The sequence below is a fragment of the Podarcis vaucheri genome (assembly GCF_965113315.1).
Source record: "Podarcis vaucheri genome assembly, chromosome: 4".
NCBI classification, from domain to species: domain Eukaryota; kingdom Metazoa; phylum Chordata; class Lepidosauria; order Squamata; family Lacertidae; genus Podarcis; species Podarcis vaucheri.
Genome location: NC_138762.1, coordinates 8,758,206 through 8,778,479, shown reverse-complemented (window position 1 = coordinate 8,778,479; position 20,274 = coordinate 8,758,206). Strand labels below are relative to the sequence as shown.

The 20,274-nt window shown below is 47.8% G+C and overlaps 1 protein-coding gene across 7 annotated transcripts in view; it reads left to right on the top strand.

The window, feature by feature from the left end:
* The window catches only part of RELT (RELT TNF receptor), a 93,310-nt gene extending 73,240 nt beyond the window's left edge, over window positions 1–20,070 (top strand). For 6 of the 7 annotated variants that reach the window (XM_082219429.1, XM_082219430.1, XM_082219433.1 and 3 more), the window contains 7 exons: window positions 2,201–2,458; window positions 8,413–8,493; window positions 9,823–9,904; window positions 11,617–11,865; window positions 13,134–13,314; window positions 16,753–16,802; window positions 19,826–20,070. In XM_082219429.1, the coding sequence (XP_082075555.1) occupies window positions 2,201–2,458; window positions 8,413–8,493; window positions 9,823–9,904; window positions 11,617–11,865; window positions 13,134–13,314; window positions 16,753–16,800 (899 nt within the window). In that variant the 3' untranslated portion in view covers window positions 16,801–16,802; window positions 19,826–20,070. The remainder of the gene's footprint in view (window positions 1–2,200; window positions 2,459–8,412; window positions 8,494–9,822; window positions 9,905–11,616; window positions 11,866–13,133; window positions 13,315–16,752; window positions 16,803–19,825) is intronic. The other variant, XM_082219435.1, reaches the window with a different exon arrangement.
* The last annotated feature ends 204 nt before the right edge of the window (window positions 20,071–20,274 follow it).

Genomic DNA, 20,274 nt, shown 5'->3' with positions numbered 1-20,274 from the left:
TCCTGGGTGGGTCAGAGAGATTTTTTGAAACCTGTATCTCTTTCAAATCGGAACCAGTGAAGGCGGTGAAGGTCCTGTGTCTGTGCCTGGAGGCGGTTGGAGGATGGATGGCGGTTAACCAATTGAGGTTGAATCCTGACAAGACAGAAGTACTGTTTTTGGGGGACAGGAGGCGGGCAGGTGTGGAGGACTCCCTGATCCTGAATGGGGTAACTGTGCCCCTGAAGGACCAGGTGCGCAGCCTGGGAGTCATTTTGGACTCACAGCTGTCCATGGAGGTGCCATAAGCTCCATCTGGAACGCAGACTGAGACCCTATCTGCCTGCAGACTGTCTTGCCAGAGTGGTGCATGCTCTGGTTATCTCTCGCTTGGACTACTGCAATGCACTCTATGTGGGGTTACCTTTCAAGGTGACCCGGAAACTACAACTAATCCAGAATGCAGCAGCTAGACTGGTGACTGGGAGCAGCCGTTGAAACCATATAACAGTGGTCATGAAAGACCTACACTGGCTCCCAGTACGTTTCCGAGCACAATTCAAAGTGTTGGTGCTGACCTTGAAAGCCCTAAAAGGCCTCGACCCAGTATACCTGAAGGAGTTTCTCCACCTCCATAGTTCTGCCCGGATACTGAGGTCCAGCGCCAAGGGCCTTCTGGTGGTTCCCTGGTTGCGAGAAGCCAAGTTACAGGGAACCAGGCAGAGGGCCTTCTTGGTAGTGGCACCCGCCCTGTGGAATGTCCTCCCACCAGATGTCAAAGAGAAAAATAACTACCAAACTTTTAGAAGACATCTGAAGGCAGCCCTGCTTAGGGAAGCTTTGAATGTTTAATAGGTTAATTTATTTTAGTGTTTTGCTGGAAGCCGCCCAGAGTGGCTGGGGAAACCCAGCCAGATGGGCAGGGTATAAATAATAAACTATTATTATTATTATTATTATTATTATTATTATTATTATTATTATTATTTTATTACTCTGAACAAGGTGGTGTAGAAAGGCAGGAAATTCCAACCCCTGGGATTCCCAATTCCAACTCTGTGTAGTCTGGCTGTCAAATACCAGAACTGGTCCGAGGGGTGCATTGCGGTTCCTTACAACACGAGGTGCAAAAGCATCACAGCTAGTCAGACATAGGTTGCAACAGGAATTTCTGCAGGGCAGATCATGGCAATAATTGTTGATACCCAAATGTTGAAAAACTCGTGGTTGATTCATCCGTCGGGCATGCCTGTGTGGCAAAGGCAGGTTGTAAAATTCTGCCACAAGCCTGCATTCTAATGAACACCCAGAAATGATCTCCAGGTGAAATGTGGATTTTGTTGTAAGTAAGAACAACCAGGATGTGATGTCAAAGGGTGTTTTAATTTGATTGCACGCCCTGTGCCGTTAACACCACTGCTTTGCTTCCAGATACCTAAAAGGCATTTGACACAATGGAATGGGCTTGGTTGTTTTTATGTTGTCAACTGCTCTGTGACCTTCAGATGAAGGGCAGCATATAAGTTTGATAAATAATAAAATAAAGTAAATAATAATAAAGCCTTTGAGCATCTCGGCTAAAAGAGAGGGGACCCATGAAGGTCAGCTGTGCTTTCAAAGCCTACTGTAAATGAGCATCAAGGAAAAGGGAGGATCTGGGAATTGCTGGTTTCTTTCCCCATAAAATTAAATGAAAGCTTTTAGAACACATATCCAACATACAACATAAAAATACAATTCTGAAGAATCTCCTGGACTTCCCTCCTCCCCTTTGTGGGTCCTCTGGTTCTTGCATCTTTTGTGATTATCCAAACCTTTTACTTCTCCATTATATCCAAAATTCACCACTGAACTACAAGTGTTATTCCAATCCTATGAACGATGTTAACCGTTTTCAACGGTTTGTAAGATGAATGATGAATTTCTCCCATTCTTTATTAAAACTTTGGTCTTCCTGATTTCTGATTCTTCCGGTTATTTTGGTCATTTCAGCATTATCCATCAACTTAATCTGCCAGTCTTCTCTGGGAATTGTTGTAGGGAGCTGGAATGGTAAGGTCCAAATGCCTCGTTTCCATTGGGACTGGGATGGCAGAAGGCAGGGAACCCATCAGTTGTTGGAGCTGGAGCCAAGGACAGGGAGGGGGTCACCCCACGGCTGGTGGTACGTTCTGGTTGATCTCGTGATGCCACCAACGTCTCCCAATCCTTACCCACTCAGGATCCAGGAAGTGGCTGACCCGCCTGGCACGCAACGCCGAAGCTCTGCAGAGGCGGGACAACAAGATGGCTGTCAACGGAACCCGAGAGGGGAAGCCGGAGGAGACCGCCACCCAGTACGCCGTCTTGGCTATTGTCCCGGTCTTCTGCGTGATGGGCCTGCTAGGGATCCTCTTCTGCAACCTGTTGATGAAGAAAGGCTATCACTGCACCGCCCACAAGGACACGGACGAGGAGGGGGCCAAATCCGAGAGGAACGGTGAGCCAGGGCAGGGCCAAGGTGGGATGTGAGCTCTTCTGGATTATGATCTCCATTGGCGCTCCCTGTATTTCAAATCATCGCATTTTGCAAGCGGTGCGGAGTGCACTTTTCAAAGAGCTATTAAGGCAATAGAGTAATTTATTTTTGTTTGTTTCTTCGTTTGTTTATTATTTGAACCCCGCTCATCTGGCCAGGTTTCCCCAGCCACTCTGGGTGGCTCCCAACACAATATAAAAAACACAATAAAACATCAAACATTAAAAACTTCCCTAAACAGGGCTGCCTTCAGATGTTTTCTAAAAGTCAGATAGTTGTTTATTTCCTTGACATCTGATGGTAGGGCGTTCCACAGGGCCGGTGCCACCACCAAGAAGGCCCTCTGCCTGGTTATTATTCAAGGTATAATAATTCCCTTTAATTCTGCTTCCAAACTGTTATTCAGTCCAGTTACAATCCAATCTTAATAATAATCCCTTATACAACAGCTAGTGTTCTAACTTCAATTTGTGTTGACACATTTAAGAACTTATGATCCACAAGTGAAGTTCTCCTTTCTTCTTCCTGTATGTGGTGTTTAAAACCATATTGTTCCTTTTGGTCCTTGCCAAATATTATGTCTATCTTCCCCATCATGCCTTGAGGCATTGCTATCATATTACCTCGTAGTCATCCAGGAAGCATTGCAGAACAGCAAATAATGTCAAATTATGTGTGGATGTTCCAGTATAATCCCACCACCAATGCAGTTATTAATGCACGCAGGTGGCGCTGTGGTCTAAACCCCTGAGCCTCTTGGGCTTGCTGATCGGAAGGTTGGTGGTTCGATTCCCCGCAATGGGGTGAGCTCCCATTGCTCTGTGCCAGCTCCTGACAACCCAGCAGTTCAAAAGCACGCCAATACAAGTAGATAAATAGGTACCACTGCGGCAGGAAGGTCAATGGCGTTTCCGTGTGCTCTGGTTTCCGTTACGGAGTCCGGTTGCACCAGAAACTGTTTAGTCCTGCTGGTCACATGACCCAGAAAGCTGTCTGTGGACAAACGCCGGCTCCCTCGGCCTGAAAGCAGGATGAGCGCCACAACCCCATAGTCGCCTTTGACTGGACTTAACTTTCCAGGGGTCCTTTAAAAAAGGTAAAGATACCCCTTACTGCTAGGTCCAGTCGTGGACAACTCTGGGGTTGCGCGCTCATCTCGCTCTATAGGCCGAGGGAGCCGCCATTTGTCCACAGACAGCTTCCAGGTCATGTGGCCAGCATGACTAAGCCACTTCTGGTAAACCGGAGCAGCGCACGGAAACGCCGTTTCCCTTCCCACCGGAGCTGTACCTATTTATCTACTTGCACTTTGACGTGCTTTCGAACTGCTACGTTGGCAGGAGCAGGGACCGAACAACGGGAGCTCACCCTGTGGTGGGGATTCGAACTGCCGACCTTTCAATCGGCAACCCCTGGGCTCAGTGCTTTAGACCACAGCGCCACCCGCATCCCCCAGGGGTCCTTTACCTATTATTGCATCAGTGAACTGTTGCAGATTAGACCCACAACAGAGCACAACTTCCTGTGTAGTAAAACAAGAAAGTGGTGCGCAGGTCAACTCTTTCGCTGAGACCTCGGAGGGTCATTGCTGGAGCAGATTGTACACTTTTGGCTAGATGAGCTGGCTTGATGCAAGAGGACTGCATCCGTTTCCTTCTGGTGTAGCAAGAAGGACAGGCTGCATGCTCAGCTTGGGTGCAGATCCTGCACCCTTCTTCCTAGGTAAAGGTCCTGACCATTAGGTCCAGTCGTGGCTGACTCTGGGGTTGCAGCGCTCATCGCGCTTTATTGGCTGAGGGCAAGTCCTAGGCTCTGTGGTTTAGACCACAGCACCACCCGCGTCCCCCACCCTTCTTCCTAGACAATGCTTAAAAGCAGCTCCGCCCTGGGCTGCGAAGTCTGCCAGCAGCAGAGCTTTTGTGGTGCCTCATCTCTTCAAAGCACGTGCCTATTCTGAAGGCGTTGGTTGTATCGGGGAGTGTCCATTTGCTTCTTTAAAGCTGTCATCTGTACAAACAGTCATAATCTCCTTTCTGCTCTTTGTTGTGTGTTGGTCGGTCCTGGTGTGCTTCTTCCACTCTGCCTATGGGCAGGGGAGAAAAGACTCAGCCAAAGAAGGGCTGCCAAGATAGGGCCGGATTTTGGTTTGATGTGGCCCTAAGCTACTGAAGGTAATGGGGCCCTTTACATGTCCAGCTGTCCTTTGTCAACAACAAATGGTCACTGTTTTTTTGGTTGAATATATGCTCAATGGCAATTTATGGACCTAACACGTATCTCAAGCCATTTGCACATGTTGCCGTGCAGCCAGTCCATGCAGAATGGAGGCACCTTATACAGTGGTACATCGGTTTACAAACTTAATCCGTTCCTGAAATCCGTTCTTAAACCAAATCCGTTTTTTTCCCTAATGAGGCCTCCCGCCACCAGTGCCCTTCCATTGTTCGGCTTCCGTTTGTTGTTGTTGTTGTTTAGTCGTTTATTCGTGTCCGACTCTTTGTGACCCCCTGGACCAGAGCACGCCAGGCACTCCTGTCTTCCACTGCCTCCCGCAGTTTGGTCAAACTCATGCTGGTAGCTTCGAGAACACTGTCCAACCATCTTGACCTCTGTCTTCCCTTCTCCTTGTGCCCTCCATCTTTCCCAACATCAGGGTCTTTTCCAGAGAGTCTTCTCTTCTCATGAGGTGGCCAAAGTACTGGAGCCTCAGCTTCAGGATCTGTCCTTCCAGTGAGCACTCAGGGCTGATTTCCTTCAGAATGGAGAGGTTTGATCTTCTTGCAGTCCATGGGACTCTCAAGAGTCTCCTCCAGCACCAGAATTCAAAAGCATCAATTCTTCGGCGATCAGCCTTCTTTATGGTCCAGCTCTCACTTACATACATCACTACTGGGAAAACCAGAGCTTTAACTAGACGGACCTTTGTTGGCAAGGTGATGTCTCTGCTTTTTAGGATGCTGTCTAGGTTTGTCATTGCTTTTCTCCCAAGAAGCAGGCGTCTTTTAATTTTGTGACTGCTGTCAGCGTCTTCCATTCATAGACTGAGGTAAAGTTCGCAAACCGGTTTTGTGGAGTTCGTAAACCGAACAGTTCGTAAACAGGACTGTTTGTACGCCGAGGTACCACTGTATATAGAAATGAGCAAACCAGTGATATTTTAGGGAGCAGGCTAGCAGGTGGGGCCCATGACTTACATCACAGGAGCCTACACAACACAAAACACTGTTGCTGCATGTAGGTTTTATTTATTTTTTATCTTCTGTTTTGGAAATGTACATCCAGGGTTTTTTCCTTTAATTTTTTTGGGTGCCCCCAAGAGAGTGGGGCCCTAAGCTATAGCTTGTTTAGCTTATACGTAAATCTGGCACTGGCCAAGTGATATCTTGGCCAGCTTTGCTGCCTCAGGGGAGGGAGAGAGTGTCAGAGGAAGAGGATTTGGCCAAGGGGGAAGCCAAGATTTCACTGGCAAGCCTGCAGCTGTGAGACCGGGAACCCTGCGCATAAGTCCATCCCCCAGTATAAGGTCATTGTTGACTCCGGAAGGTCCTAAGGAGTTGCTGGGTTCCTGAACTCCACCACAGCATCCCCCTCCCTCTTGTATCACCAGCAACAAGCAGGCTATTATTAAATTCAAATCACGAAACCTTTGCTCACAATTTTGGGGCAAAGCTTTTGTTAAGCCAGGTAGCGTTACTCAGGGTGAAACATAGCTGCAATGAGGGTGTTTCTTTGTTTCATAGCAAATACACATCGGAGCTAGGCTTTTATTATTTCTATTTATGGTAAAAAGAAACAGCTAACCTCAAGGCAGTTTACCAGAAAAGACAAAACAATAAAGTTGTCAAGAAGGAAGAAACCGACAGTAATTTCGAAAAGTTTAAATAGCAGATTAAAACTCGCATAAACTTTCTAAACACCTGGGTAGACTTTTCTAAGCAAGAATGTTTTCAGCAGCTGTCAAAAATAGTACAGCCAAGGGGCCTGAGATCAATAGGCGGGGAGTTCCAGAATTGTAGGTGCTGCCACACTAAAAGACAAAGTTCTAACAAATGTGGGGCAGGTATGTGGCACCTACATTGGTGCCAGTTGCTCTGACAGAAGCAATTGAGAGGGCAGATATTGTATGGTTGCCGGACACATGGCAGCCCCTGTCTGCAGTGTAGATTTTGGCGATGTTCATTTAAAATACAGTGGAACCACGGGTTGTGAACGTGATCCGTGCAGGGGGCACGTTCACAACCCACAGTACCACCTCTGCGCACGCACATGACGTGATTCGGCGCTTCTGCGCATGTGCAAAGAGCGATTTAGCACTTCTGCACATGTGCGGGCGCCGGAAGTAACCTGAAAACGTGTAACCCAGCGCAACAAAACAACAGGAGTGCGTCTGTTGTGAATTTGACTTGTATCTCTCTCAGGTCACGCTCCTGAGATTTAAATCCTGCCTGTGAGTCATTTTAATAAACCATCTTGATAATTTATTTTCATCCATCCCTTCTATTAAAAGTACCCAAAGTGGCGTAGCATCTAATAATAAAGCCGTGTCATATAATCGAGAACAGTGTAAGTACAATTAAGAAAGCAGTTTCTGCAGTCTCTAACCGAGAATGCATAATAATATGCAGTCACCGTTTGTTTTTTAAGAAGATATGCCTCCTAGCAGAAAGGACAAGGGATGTTACACTTTGAAACTGCCAGCAATAAAACCAGGGATTGTAGGCACTCTGTGAACATAAAAATGCCTTCGGTTTCTGGTGTAGGAGACGCAAAAAGGAGTCTGGTTCACATCAGTCTGGGGCATTCCAGAGCAGAAGCACCACCACAGAAAAGGGGTTTTTCTCTCTCTCTGTCTTGGCTTAATTTACATCACAGGGTGGTTGTAAGGGAGGAGGTGAAACTGGTTTGGCAATATGGGGTATTCCAGAGCCCATATAGAGTCCTTAAGTGCGTTGCCTGTCAGCAGGCACGGGTTGCGATTCGGTGCTTCTCCCCGTGAACGACCGCCGAAACCCGGAAGCAACCCATTCTGGTAATTCCGGGTTTTGGCAGTCCGTAACCCAAAAAAACGCAGCCTGAAGCGTCTGTAACCCGAGGTATGACTGTATTTACACCTCCATGTCAGTCTGTTATCCACATTTGTTATCTGTCTAAAATGCCCATAGTCTTTGTTACTTTACAAGTGAGATTAAAATCCTGCTAATGTTCTCATCTGCTTACAATGGTCTCCTGAACAGATTATATCCCCCCCCCAATAATAGTGATAATAATAAACTACTACATAAATAAGGGACGTGGGTGGCGCTGTGGGTTAAACCACAGAGCCTAGGGTTTACCAATCGGAAGGTTGGCGGTTCGAATCCCTGCGACAGGCAGAGCTCCCGTTGCTCGGTCCCTGCTCCTGCCAACCTAGCAGTTCGAAAGCACGTCAAAGTGCAAGTAGATAAATAGGCACCGCTCTGGCGGGAAGGTAAACGGCGTTTCCGTGCGCTGCTCTGGTTCGCCAGAAGCGGCTTAGTCCTGCTGGCCACATGACCCGGAAGCTGAACGCCGGCTCCCTCGGACAGTAAAGCGAGATGAGCGCCGCAACCCCAGAGTCGTCCGCGACTGGACCTAATCAGGGGTCCCTTTACCTTTTACTGCATAAATAACCAAACAGGTAAATAAAAACAACTGAATAAAAACAACTGAAGCCAGAGCCACTGTATTTGCCAAGTCAGCTTGTGGGCCAAAATTCTGCGTAAAAAGATATTCTGTAAATAAAAATGTTATCGCTGCACAAAGTACAAATGAACCTTCCTGTAGTTCCAGGGACTGATTTGCTTTACCTACCGACCCCTTTTTGACTCCGCTGGCTTCAGAGCAGGTCAGCAAAGCCAGAGAGAGCGTTTTTCATCCTGCCATCCTTTTCTCCTTAGGGAATAGTCCTGCCTACAGAATAGAAGATGCCAATGAAGACACCATTGGGGTTCTGGTGCGTCTGATCACGGAGAAGAAAGGTGAGCCTTGCGCAGGAAAGAGGGGGGCCGGGAACCCTTGCTTTATCTGTTTGTTATGGGTGGTCAAAGTCCCTCTGCCTTGAGCCCCGTTCATTGGCAAGCTCAGTGCCAGAGCCTCTGCCTGCATGTGTGGGAATGTTCAGGGTGGCAGGAGAGGATAAGGTAAAGGGACCCCTGACCGTTAGGCCCAGTCGTGACCGACTCTGGGGTTGCGGCGCTCATCTTGCTTTATTGGCCAAGGGAGCTAGCATACAGCTTCCGGGTCATGTGGCCAGCAGGACTAAGCTGCTTCTGGCGAACCAGAGCAGCGCACAGAAACGCCGTTTACCTTCCCGCCAGAGTGGTACCTATTTATCTACTTGCACTTTGACGTGCTTTTGAACTGCTAGGTTGGCAGGAGCAGGGACCGAGCAACAGGAGCTCACCCTGTTACGGGGATTCGAACCACTGACCTTCTGATCAGCAAGTCCTAGGCTCTGTGGTTTAACCCACAGCACCACCGGCGTCCCTAGGAGAGGATATATTGCTTATTAATATCCTTCCCAACTTGCGCCAGCAAGTTCCTTTACTTAGCAGAGCTTACATTCCCCTTTACACAGCAGAAAACTTGTTACAAGTCTTTACAGAAGATTGGAAGAAGTATATGAATTATTTGAAGAGCAACTGTAATCAACAAATTACGCTAGTAGGACTACAAGAAGGAGAAATAGACGAAGTGTTACAAAGTAGAAAAAGATTGAGATATTGGTTATGAGTTTGAAATGTAATAAGGAAAATAAGAAATGCATACTAAGAGATTAGATTGTAAAATTTTCAGACAGGATTGATGGAAGTCAAAAATTTGAATAAGATGTAAAAGTATGTTTAATTACTGTTGAAAATGATATGTTAAAAAAAACTAATACAAAATTATATTTAAAAAGAAAAGAAAAAAGAAAACTTGTTGCAAACTCGTGTGAGTTTCTTAAGACAATACACAATTCAGTCTGGCTTGTCCAGGTTGAAATGCGTTATAATATTTTCCTGGTAAGACCCCTTGAATCCCTCATGAAAGAATAAAAACACCACAGTCTTACTCGTAAGTAACAAAAAGAAAGTTTACTTGGGATCAGGCAGAGCACAGTGAGATCCCTGAAGGCAGCCTTTAGGCTTAAAGTTACAAGCGTAGGCAAACAGGTTTACCCCATAAATGAAGACACCTTAATGAGGACTAGTGGGCTTGCTAGGCTTTGTGTTGCAACGATGACTCTCTTCCTCCTCCTTTTTCACCTCCTGTTCAACGGCTTTGCTTTATTTCCCCTCCCTGTCCCTCTCATTTGCCGCCGACAGAGAACGCCGCAGTCTTGGAGGAGATGCTGAAAGATTATCACAGCAAGCAGGTCTTGCAGCCCATCTATAAGCCCGTCAACAAGTAAGAAGGATGGCTTTTTCTTTGCTCAATTGATTGTTTTATTACAGCCATAGACCAGTAGTTTTAAAAATTAGCTAAAATACAAAATTGTAAAAGCAAGAATGAACGAATGAATGAAACTTTATGTGCATCAGCCATCGCCCACAGCAACAAAAGAACATTGCGATATACATAGAACAAAATAAAGAGTTGATTATATAAAAGCAAGATATCTGGACCTTTTCCCTCTCTTGCCGCCCCCTATTATCGCTCCTCGTTAGAGAAACGGGGCCATTTATGTGAACAGTTTGGACTACAAAGAGATGGCCCCCTATCTAAAAAGAGAGAATCACATAAGCCATGGCTCGCTCCTCTTTGTGGCTGAGGGAAGTTTTAGTGTTTGACTTTTTATCGAGTTTTTTATATTCTGTTGGCAGCCACCCAGAGTGGCTGGGGAGACCCAGCCAGCTGGGCGGGGTGTAAATATTATTATTATTATTATTATTATTATTATTATTATTATGGCTCATCTTAAACTTTGCTAAATGTAACTGCATCTCAATAATTTATTTTTTCCGACTTAATATCCTCTGTGTATTGTTTGCATGCTTGTGTGTTGGTTTGTATGTGTCTTGTGAGAGGCTCCCTGGATGATGATATTATTATTATTATTATTATTATTACCCAGGGAGCCTCATGACTGGGGACTAGACTCAGTTCCCCTCTCTGACTGCTTCATCATCCTGTATTTTTATGGTGTGAACTGCCCAGAGATCTATGGATGAAGGGCGGTATACTAATAATAATAATAATAATAATAATAATAATAATAATATTTCTGGTTCTCAACAAGCAGATTCACCCATTACATTTTTTGCCCATGATGCAGCAGATTGAGGAATAGAGTGGCACAGACACTGAAAAAGGATGTAATATTAAGCTGAACCTTTTGTTGAACCTCTACAGGACTGCCTCTCCTGGTCCGCCCTGCAGAGGACCTTAAGGTCCACGAATAATCATAGTTCAGAGGTCCCGGGCCCTAAGGAAGTCAATTATCCTCCACCAGGGCCAGGGCCTTCTCAGTGCTGGCTCCAACCTGGTGGAATGCTCTGTCCCAGGAGACCAGGGCCCTGCAGGATTTAACCTCCTTCCGCCGGGCCTGTAAGACAGAGCTATTCCGCCTGGCTTTCAATTTGAATTCAGCCTGATCTTTTATTTCCCTTCTCTTCCCTCCCCCTCCCCTTTATCACCCACTCTGAGACCCCACAGCTAATTCTCCCCTGGGCTCCTCGCTGGCCCAAGTAGGACCAATTCAGCCAGCTAGCCCTGGGGACTATCTAATGCTCTGTTAGATGGATTTCCCCCAAATTGATTTCTGAACTGTGAATTTTATTGTTATTCATGCTTTTTTACTGTATCTTATGCTGCTTTTACAATTAAGTGTTTTAAATTTGTGGTTAGCCGCCCTGAGCCCGGTTTTTGAACCGGGAAGGGCGGGATATAAATAAAAATTTATTATTATTATTAAGAGTAAAACCTTATAATTGTAGAAACTGAAGGGAAACCCAAAGGTCATCCAGTCCAACCCGCCTGGCGTGAAGGAGTTGATGGAGTGATTCCTGGCGTAACATGATCAAGTTGGGTGGTGAACCTGTGGGGTGGCCTTTGAGGGGGTCTCTGTTCTCTCCTCTAACGGTGGTCCTTTTCCCCTCTCACCCCCGACCCCAACTTAGGCTGCATCTCCTGCCTCAGTTGCCCCACATTTGCAGGCACCAGCACCACCTGCACACAGTCCAAGGCTTGGCCACCCGCCCGGGCCCCACCTGCACCCGGTGCAGCCAGAAGAAGTGGCCGGAGGTGCTGCCATCGGCAGAAGCCACGCCGGCCACCTCTATCGCTCCTGGCAGCGCCACCGCGAAGCTTGCGAAGCCCGGAGGCAAGGCTGGCAGGCCGGGAGAGATCACCATCCTCTCCGTGGGCAGGTGAGTCACGGAACAGGCCCCTCCACCCTCTGCGATTGTACCTGCAAACCTCAGGCACTTGGTGTCCCGGAAACTACCATTTTGTTCGAGTCAAGTTTCTAGTCCTTAAGATCGCAAAGGCAGCCCTCGAAGCTACAAGGCCCTGCTGCGTTTCCTCCCAATGGCAGCTCTGAATTCCCTAATGCTCGGGTCAGGGCCACCCTCGGGAAAACAACACGGGAACGGGCCTTTTCGGTGGTGGCTCCCTGTCTCTGGAATGATCTCCCCAGAACTCAGTATAAAAAAAATACATCTATATACCTTTCCTTTCTCCTCCTGTGATGGAACTCCTATTTGGGGACTTTACTGGCTTTTTTCTGGCCCATGTAGGACCAGTCTGGAAAGTTAGCCTTGGTGAAGACTTGACGTATTCATCCCCCAAAAAGTTTTTGATTTGAGTTTCCATTGAAATGAGGCTGTGTTTTAATGTTTTAATGTTGTATTTTAATCTTGTTTTTAAGTTGTATGTCAATCAATTTGTTTTTGTATCGGGCGTTAGCCGCCCTGAGCCCGGTTTTGGCAGGGGAGGATGGGGTATAAATAAAATTTATTATTATTTATTATTATATATACACACCAAGTGGGACACGGGTGGCGCTGTGGGTTAAACCACAGAGCCTAGGGCTTGCCGATCAGAAGGTCGGTGGTTCGAATCCCCGCAATGGGGCGAGCTCCCGTTGCTCGGTCCCTGCTCCTGCCAACCTAGCAGTTCGAAAGCAGTTCAACGTGCAAGTAGATAAATAGGTACCGCTCCGGCGGGAAGGTAAACGGCGTTTCTGTGTGCTGCTCTGGTTCGCCAGAAGCGGCTTAGTCCTGCTGGCCACATGACCCAGAAGCTGTACGCCGGCTCCCTCGGCCAATAAAGCAAGATGAGCGCCACAACCCCAGAGTCGGCCACGACTGGACCTAATGGTCAGGGGTCCCTTTATCTTTACTATACACACCAAAGGGGCACCATTGAGGCTCCCAGCCTCCTGTGTGTATTTACACAAATATGCATGGGTGGGTCTTTGATCAAACTGGGCCAAACTGGGTCTTTGACCCGGGTGAAATAAAGCCTATTTTCACCCCCCGGTTCACACAGACAAGGGGCCGCTGACTCTGCTAGCTGCGCTCGCCAGCCCTGCCTTCCCTGGAAAACTGCAGAGCGTGACAACCACCTTACCTTTCTATGTATATAGCAAGATAAGATACACCATTTATATACGGTGTTTTGTTTTGTGGCCCAGGTTCCGTGTGGCTCGTATCCCTGAGCAGAAGCCCAGCCCCTCGGAAGTGAAAACCGTTTCGGAGAGCGTGGGGGCCGAGCCTGCCGAGCCCCCCTATGCCTGCCTCGTCCCGGAGGAAAAGCCACTGGTCAGCAACGGAGTGAAGCCGAAATGGCTTACGACGGCAGATGGCCGACAAGAGGTGAGTGGGAGAATCATAGAATCATAGAATCATAGAGTTGGAAGTGACCACAAGGGCCATCGAGTCCAACCCCCTGCCAAGCAGGAAACACCATCAGAGCACTCCTGACATATGGTTGTCAAGCCTCTGCTTAAAGACCTCCAAAGTAGGAGACTCCACCACACTCCTTGGCAGCAAATTCCACTGTCGAACAGTGGAAGAGTGGGAGAGGTTGGGAACTCTCTAGCACCGAACACGCGCTCTCTGGATGGCTGTCCTTAGAGCCTGCTAGTCTGACTTCAGGATATTTCTGACCTCCCTTTTCGCAACGAGGAGGAAAAGTCCCTCGAGGCAGCTTCTAGATTAAAAGGCAGGAACGCAGAAAGCCAAGAAATGCTTTAAAATGGCTCGAACAGCAGTAAGAAAGGAACGCAGAATGACTGGGTCATTCAAAAAGGGCCGTGCGGAAGCAGGAGGGGATATGAATTTAGAATCCTGGTGAAATTTCCTGTCTATTTGTGTGTCACTGATTGATTGATTGATTGATTGATTGATGCCTTCTTTAAAGACATATCTATCTTGAAAAGAAGCCAACCGAGATTTCTTTCCCCCTTGCAAATTATTATTATTATTATTATTATTATTATTATTATTATTATTATTATTATTATTATTATTATTATTTTATTTATACCCTGCCCATCTGGCTGGGTTTCCCCAGTCACTCTGGGCAGCTTCCAACCGAATATTAAAAATAATACAGCATCAGACATTAAAAACAGGGCCGCCTTCAGTTGTCTTTTAAAAGTAAAATAGTTGTTTATTGCCTTGACATCTGCTGGGAGGGCGCTCCTGGGGAGGGAACAGTTTGTTGTTGTTGTTTAGGCATTTAGTCGTGTCCGACTCTTCGTGACCCCCTGGACCAGAGCACGCCAGGCACTCCTGTCTTCCACTGCCTCCCGCAGTTTGGTCAAACTCATGCTGGTAGCTTCAAGAACACCTTCCAACCATCTCGTCCTCTGTCGTCCCCTTCTCCTTGGGCCCTCCATCTTTCCCAACATCAGGGTCTTTTCCAGGGAGTCTTCTCTTCTCATGAGGTGGCCAAAGTATTGGAGCCTCAGCTTCACGATCTGTCCTTCCAGTGAGCACTCAGGGCTGGTTTCCTTCACAATAGATCTTTTAGATCTTCTTGCAGTCCATGGGACTCTCCAGAGTCTCCTCCAGCACCATAATTCAAAAGCATCAATTCTTTGGCGGTCAGCCTTCTTTATGGTCCAGCTCTCACTTCCATACATCACTACTGGGAAAACCATGGCTTTAACTATACGGACCTTTGTTGGCAAGGTGATGTCTCTGCTTCTTAGGAACAGTTAAACTGTGGCTAACAGAGATGAGATTTCCTGAACCAGAAGAGGCCTATTATACTCATCTCGATTTCTAGATAAGATGGGAGCCCAGATTTACCCACAGTGTTGATCTCCAGGGGTGGGAAAACCGTGGCCCTCAAAGTGTCAAGGAACCATAGAATTGTGGAGGTGGAAGCGACCTGGGGGTCATCTAGTCTGACCCCCTTGAACGTTGTTCCATTAACCCCAGTCAGCGTGACCAATGGCAACATCTGGAGGGCCCTGGGTTCCCCATTGGTAGCGTAGATCAGAGGCAAGGAAGCTTTGTCAAGCTGGGGGCCACATTGCCTTCTGGACAAGGTTCTGGGGGCCACACGCTGGGCGCAGAGGCAAAATGGATGGAAATCTTGCCTTTGCACAGCAGGAATCAAAGAACCATAGAATTGTGGAGTTGGGACCACAGGGGTCATCTAGTCTGACCCCTTGGAATGCAGGAATCTTTCGCCGAACCCAGGACTCGAACCCACAACCCTGAGATTTAGAGTCTTATGCCCAACCGACTGATGCAGTAAAACCTCAGAGAAGCACAACAAGGAGAAAGAGGGGAGGTCCGTGCTCAGGCATAGGGAAACTCGGTGTTCCAGATGTTTTGGGACTACAACTCCCATCATCCCTAGCTTACAGGACCCCAGTGGTCAGGGATGATGGGAGTTGTAGTCCCAAAACATCTGGAGGGCTGTGTTTCCCTATGCCTGTCCTTGCTCCAGGGAGGTCCAGCTCTCCTCCCAAGCCCAGAACCTCATGAGCTGCCCAGAACCTCCACTGTGGCAGGCAGAAGTAGGTGACCTGTAATTCTGTTGACGTTTGCAACAGACAGCCTAGTTTGCACAACAAGAGATGACTAAGGCCGACGCTTGGGGAGAGAGAGGGAGAGGAGCTTTGCTGCCAGCCAGGCTGAATCGCCCGTGACACCGTTTGGAGTGTTATCGCACAAATTAAATGCCGTGCAATTTCCGGAGCAGCAAAGAGGAGCCTGGAGAGAGTTGCTTAGCTTCAGGCTGGGGGTGCGAGTCCGAGGAAGCTGCGTGGAGAGCGGCTCAAAAGGAGACGGAGATATTCTTACATACGGCTCCCTCACTCTCTGGAACGGCTGCTTTCTGCAAGGTTCCCAAATCTCTTCATGATGAGCTTTTTGTCCTTGAAGGGTCCACAGCTGAATTCCAAGCGCCAGTCTCCCCTGCCCGCCTGGGTGGAGGTGATGGGTACACGGAGGGCCTTATATAGCCCTTTTCAGCCTCAGAAAAATCAGCTCCCTTCTGGTGATAGCCGTAGCTAGAATTATTTTTTTCCTTGCTAAACAGATGCTGGGTCAGTCCTCTGCTCACCTGCAGAGTGTCTTTCGTACAGACTCTTAAGCCATAGAAGGTCGGTTGACCCAGATTGGCTCAGACACCCTTTTAAAGAAAAGTAACCATTAAATCACAAACGAGGGGTTTGGGAACCCAAATGCGGCCCTCCGAGTCTCCCTGCCTGGCCCTCAGGACTGTCCTCGTGCCACACTGCCTGACCAGGCCACACCCCCTCTCCCAGGCCACGCCCCTCACTGACCCAGATTCACGCCTTCCTTGAGAGTGCGTCTGGCTGGAAGTGCATCCTTGAGCTCTGCCTTTTGCTCTCTCGGATTGCAGGATGGAGAGAGAGAAAAGAATGTTATTCTTGGCTACATCCACCGAAGTCTAGTGTCCAGGTCAAAGGAAGTCCTAGTCCCACTCTGTTCTACCTTGGTCAGACCACACCTGGAATGCTGTGTCCGATTTTGGGCACCATAATTTAGGAATCGTAGAATTGCAGAGTTGGAAGGGACCCTGAGCATCATACACACTGTTGCTGCATGTAGGTTTTATTTTATTTGTTTTTTATCTTATATTTTGGAAATGTACATCCAGTTTTTTTCTTTAATTTTTTTGGGGGCCCCCAAGAGAGTGGGGAGCTAAGCTAGAGCTTGTTTAGCTTATACGTAAATCCAGCCCCGGATCCTCACCTGTTTGGGGGGACGGGGTGGAGAGCACACAGATACCAGCTCTGACTGTAGCCTCGTTCGTTCGTTTTCCAGGACAGCCCGTTCATTGTTAGGCTTGGGGAGAGCAACCTGGTTATCTGAAGGTAATCCGCCAGCTTCTAGCTCCCTGCCACCAGCTTCTCAGGGGTGATGGGTCGGCTGTAGCTTTTGCTTCTGGTCATCTTCTTCAGTTCTGGTGCTTCGGAGAGAAGGGCTGTGCTGGGCTTTGTTTTCTCTTTCTGTGGATTGCCTGGGGGCGCCATTCTAGGCAAATAGAAAGTGGCTGAGAAACAGCTTTCTGGTGGGGTTTACTTGCGTGTCGAGGTCCCCAAGACACCCACCAATAAAAACACAATTGACGCATAATTTTGTTTCAGGTTTTTGGCATAATTTTTGGCCACAATTTTATTAAAATACAAGCAACGTGAGTGGTTGCTTAAGCATTGGTTGCGGCTATCTGTGGGATGTGGGTGGCGCTGTGGGTTAAACCATAGAGCCTAGGGCTTGCCGATCAGAAGGTCGGCGGTTCGAATCCCCGTGACAGGGTGAGCTCCCGTTGCTCGGTCCCTGCTCCTGCCAACCTAGCAGTTTGAAAGCACGTCAAAAGTGCAAGTAGATAAATAGGTACTGCTCCAGGGGGAAGGTAAACGGCATTTCCATGCACTCTGGCACTCGTCACGGTCCCCACTCGTCAGAGACTTGCTGACAGGACTCCATCATTGCCCCACACAATCCTATCCAATACTATTAGTTAAGAATTATTACTCTTCAACACCGCTCTCCCACGGGCTATCTCCATGGGGGCACTTCAGACCTTTAGGCCAAATTCAGACACCACAGTTCCGGACAGATGGTAGCCATAGTTGTAGGGCTAACTCCAAGTTTGAGAGGGGGCTCTGGCCAATTTGGCACATCCACCACAACAAATAAGGGGACACGGTTGGCACTGTGGTCTAAACCACTGAGCCGAGGGCTTGCCGATCAGAAGGTCGGCGGTTTGAATCCCCGCAATGGGGTGAGCTCCCGTTGCTCGGTCCCTGCTCCTGCCAACCTAGCAGTTCGAAAGCACGTCAAAGTGCAAGTAGATAAATAGGTACCGCTCTGGCGGGAAGGTAAACAGTGTTTCTGTGCGCTGCTCTGGTTCACCAGAAGCGGCTTAGTCATGCTGGCCACATGACCCGGAAGCTGTACGCCGGCTCCCTCGGCCAATAAAGCGACATGAGCGCCGCAACCCCAGAGTCGTCCGCAACTGGACCTAACAGCCAGGGGTCCCTTTACCTTTTATTGGACACGGACAGTAAAATCTCAGGGTGGAACGCAAGTAGATTGGGCTGCCTTGGTTTAAGTCTCCTATTAAAGGGGTTAAAGGAAGGGGTGGAATTAGCAGGGAAACGTACTTTTGCATGTCAGCTGCCAAAGAGTGGCGGGTGCTGTGAAATCCTCTTATGGCAAATGCTTGTCGAATATTCAAACGTTCAAGTTGCCCTGGGTGACTTGCGAGGCAAATCTGTTCAGCTCTTCCCTATCCTCTGCCTTTCCTTTCCTCTGTGGATTTCTAGCATTAGCTTCCTTTTTTAAAATGTTAATTTATGTGCCAAAAAAGTTGCAAGCAGAACATAAAGGAAAGAAACGTCGAGTCAGGCATTTAAGCCTTAAAAGCACCACAGCCTGGAGGGACAAAAATACCATGTTATAGTGCAGATCGAAAGGGCTATACAGATAATAAATAAAGTATTAATTAACTCATACAAAAATTCTCTCTACAAATAATAACGATTTATAAAAATAATAGTATCCTCCACTTGTGAGTTCCATTATTTTTGAGAACAAAGGTTCTATGAGCCAGACATCTGTTTATATTGGTGGCACTGAAAAACCGTACGCCAGAGTAGTTGTATGAGAAATAAAATCATGCCTTGTTAGGGCATGCTGAATTTTTTAACTTTGAAATTCCAAAAATGAAGGCTGCTAAAAAGTTGTAACGTGATTCAAAAGGTATTTTGGTTAAATTAATATAATTTAGGTTTGCTCTGTAGGTAAAGTTGCATGGGAGTCACTGAAAACAATTGCCAAGTGCTTGCAGCTTTATTATATACTAATATTATTTTTAGTTATTATTATTCAGCATTGCCTAACATTTTCAGAAGGCAAAATAAAAGTTCTTTGGTTTTCCGAAGCAGTGTGCTTCTTCATCAAACATAGACTTGCCAAGCTACATGCTGTCCAGGCACAAAAATAATAGCAGATTTGAATCCCTCACACCCAGAAACATATTTGAAGACCCCCTCATTGAATAAATTTGCAAGTGTTAAGTTTCACCCCCTAAAGTGACACACGGTGATGCCATATATAGGGGGCAGGGAATGGTCATTCGAGGTCTGCCCTTTGGGTCAGTGTATCCCAAACTTGGGTCCCCAGCTGTTTTTGGACTACAACTCCCATCATCCCTAGCTAGCAGGGCCAGAGGTCAGGGATGATGGGAATTGTAGTTCAAAAACAGCTGGAGACCCAAATTTGGGAAACACTGCTTTAGAGATTTCTAGCATATACAGTCATACCTCGGGTTGAAGAAGCTTCAAGTTAAGTATTTTCAGGTTGCGCTTCACGGTGACCCAGAAGTAATGGAGCACGTTACTTCTGGGTTTCGTCGCTTGTGCATGCTCAGAGGCTCAAAATGATGTCACACGCATGTGTGGAAGCGGCGAAACGCAACCCGCAGACGCGTAGTGGCGTCATACATTTACTTCAGGATGCGAACGGAGCTCCAGAATGGATCCTGTTCGTATCCCGAGGTACCACTGTACAGTTGTACCTTGACTCCCGAACGCCTTGGGAGTCGAACGTTCCGGCTCCTGAATGATTGAAAACTGGAAGTGAGTGTTCTGGTTTTCTATCGTTCTTTTGAAAGCCGAAAGTTTGATGCGGCTTCCGATTGGCTCCAGGAGCTTCCTGCAGCCAATCGAAGGCCGCGCTTTGGTTTCCAAACGTTTCAGAAGTTGAACGGACTTCCGGAACAGATTCTGTTCGACTTCCCAGGTTAAGACACTGCAAGGTACCATTTCAAGGAGGGACAAATTCTGCCATTTGCCTCCCGCCGACCTCACCATCCTCTCTCCCGCCTTTGCAGGTGATCATCTGACTCCAAGCCGCCGCGACGCAGATGGGACATTGGATCAAGAGGAGGCCTCCGGCCGAACAGCCATCATCTGAAGCTTGTGAGCGCTGGGCGCTGAAGAAGGTGAAGGACTGCCCTCGTTTCCCCCCCACCTTGCTCTTGGGAAGCCGCCAGCATCCTGGAACAGAGCCATGGGGCAGGCCCTCCATGGGTGTAACGCCGTCCGTGCCACCTGGAGAGTCGAACTCTGGAGGACTCCCCTGCCCTCCCCCCCCGCCCCCCTGTGCAAGGACCTAAGGGAAGCAACGCGGTGGGGGCTGGAGGGGAGGGGCTCCTTTCGGCCGCCAAACTTGGAATACCACTACATGTGCGCTTTTGTTTACATGGCATGGAATAAGCTCTCTAGCGCCAGCCAGGCAGGGTAGGCTTCTGAACAGTGAAATAATAGTTTTTGGGGGGTT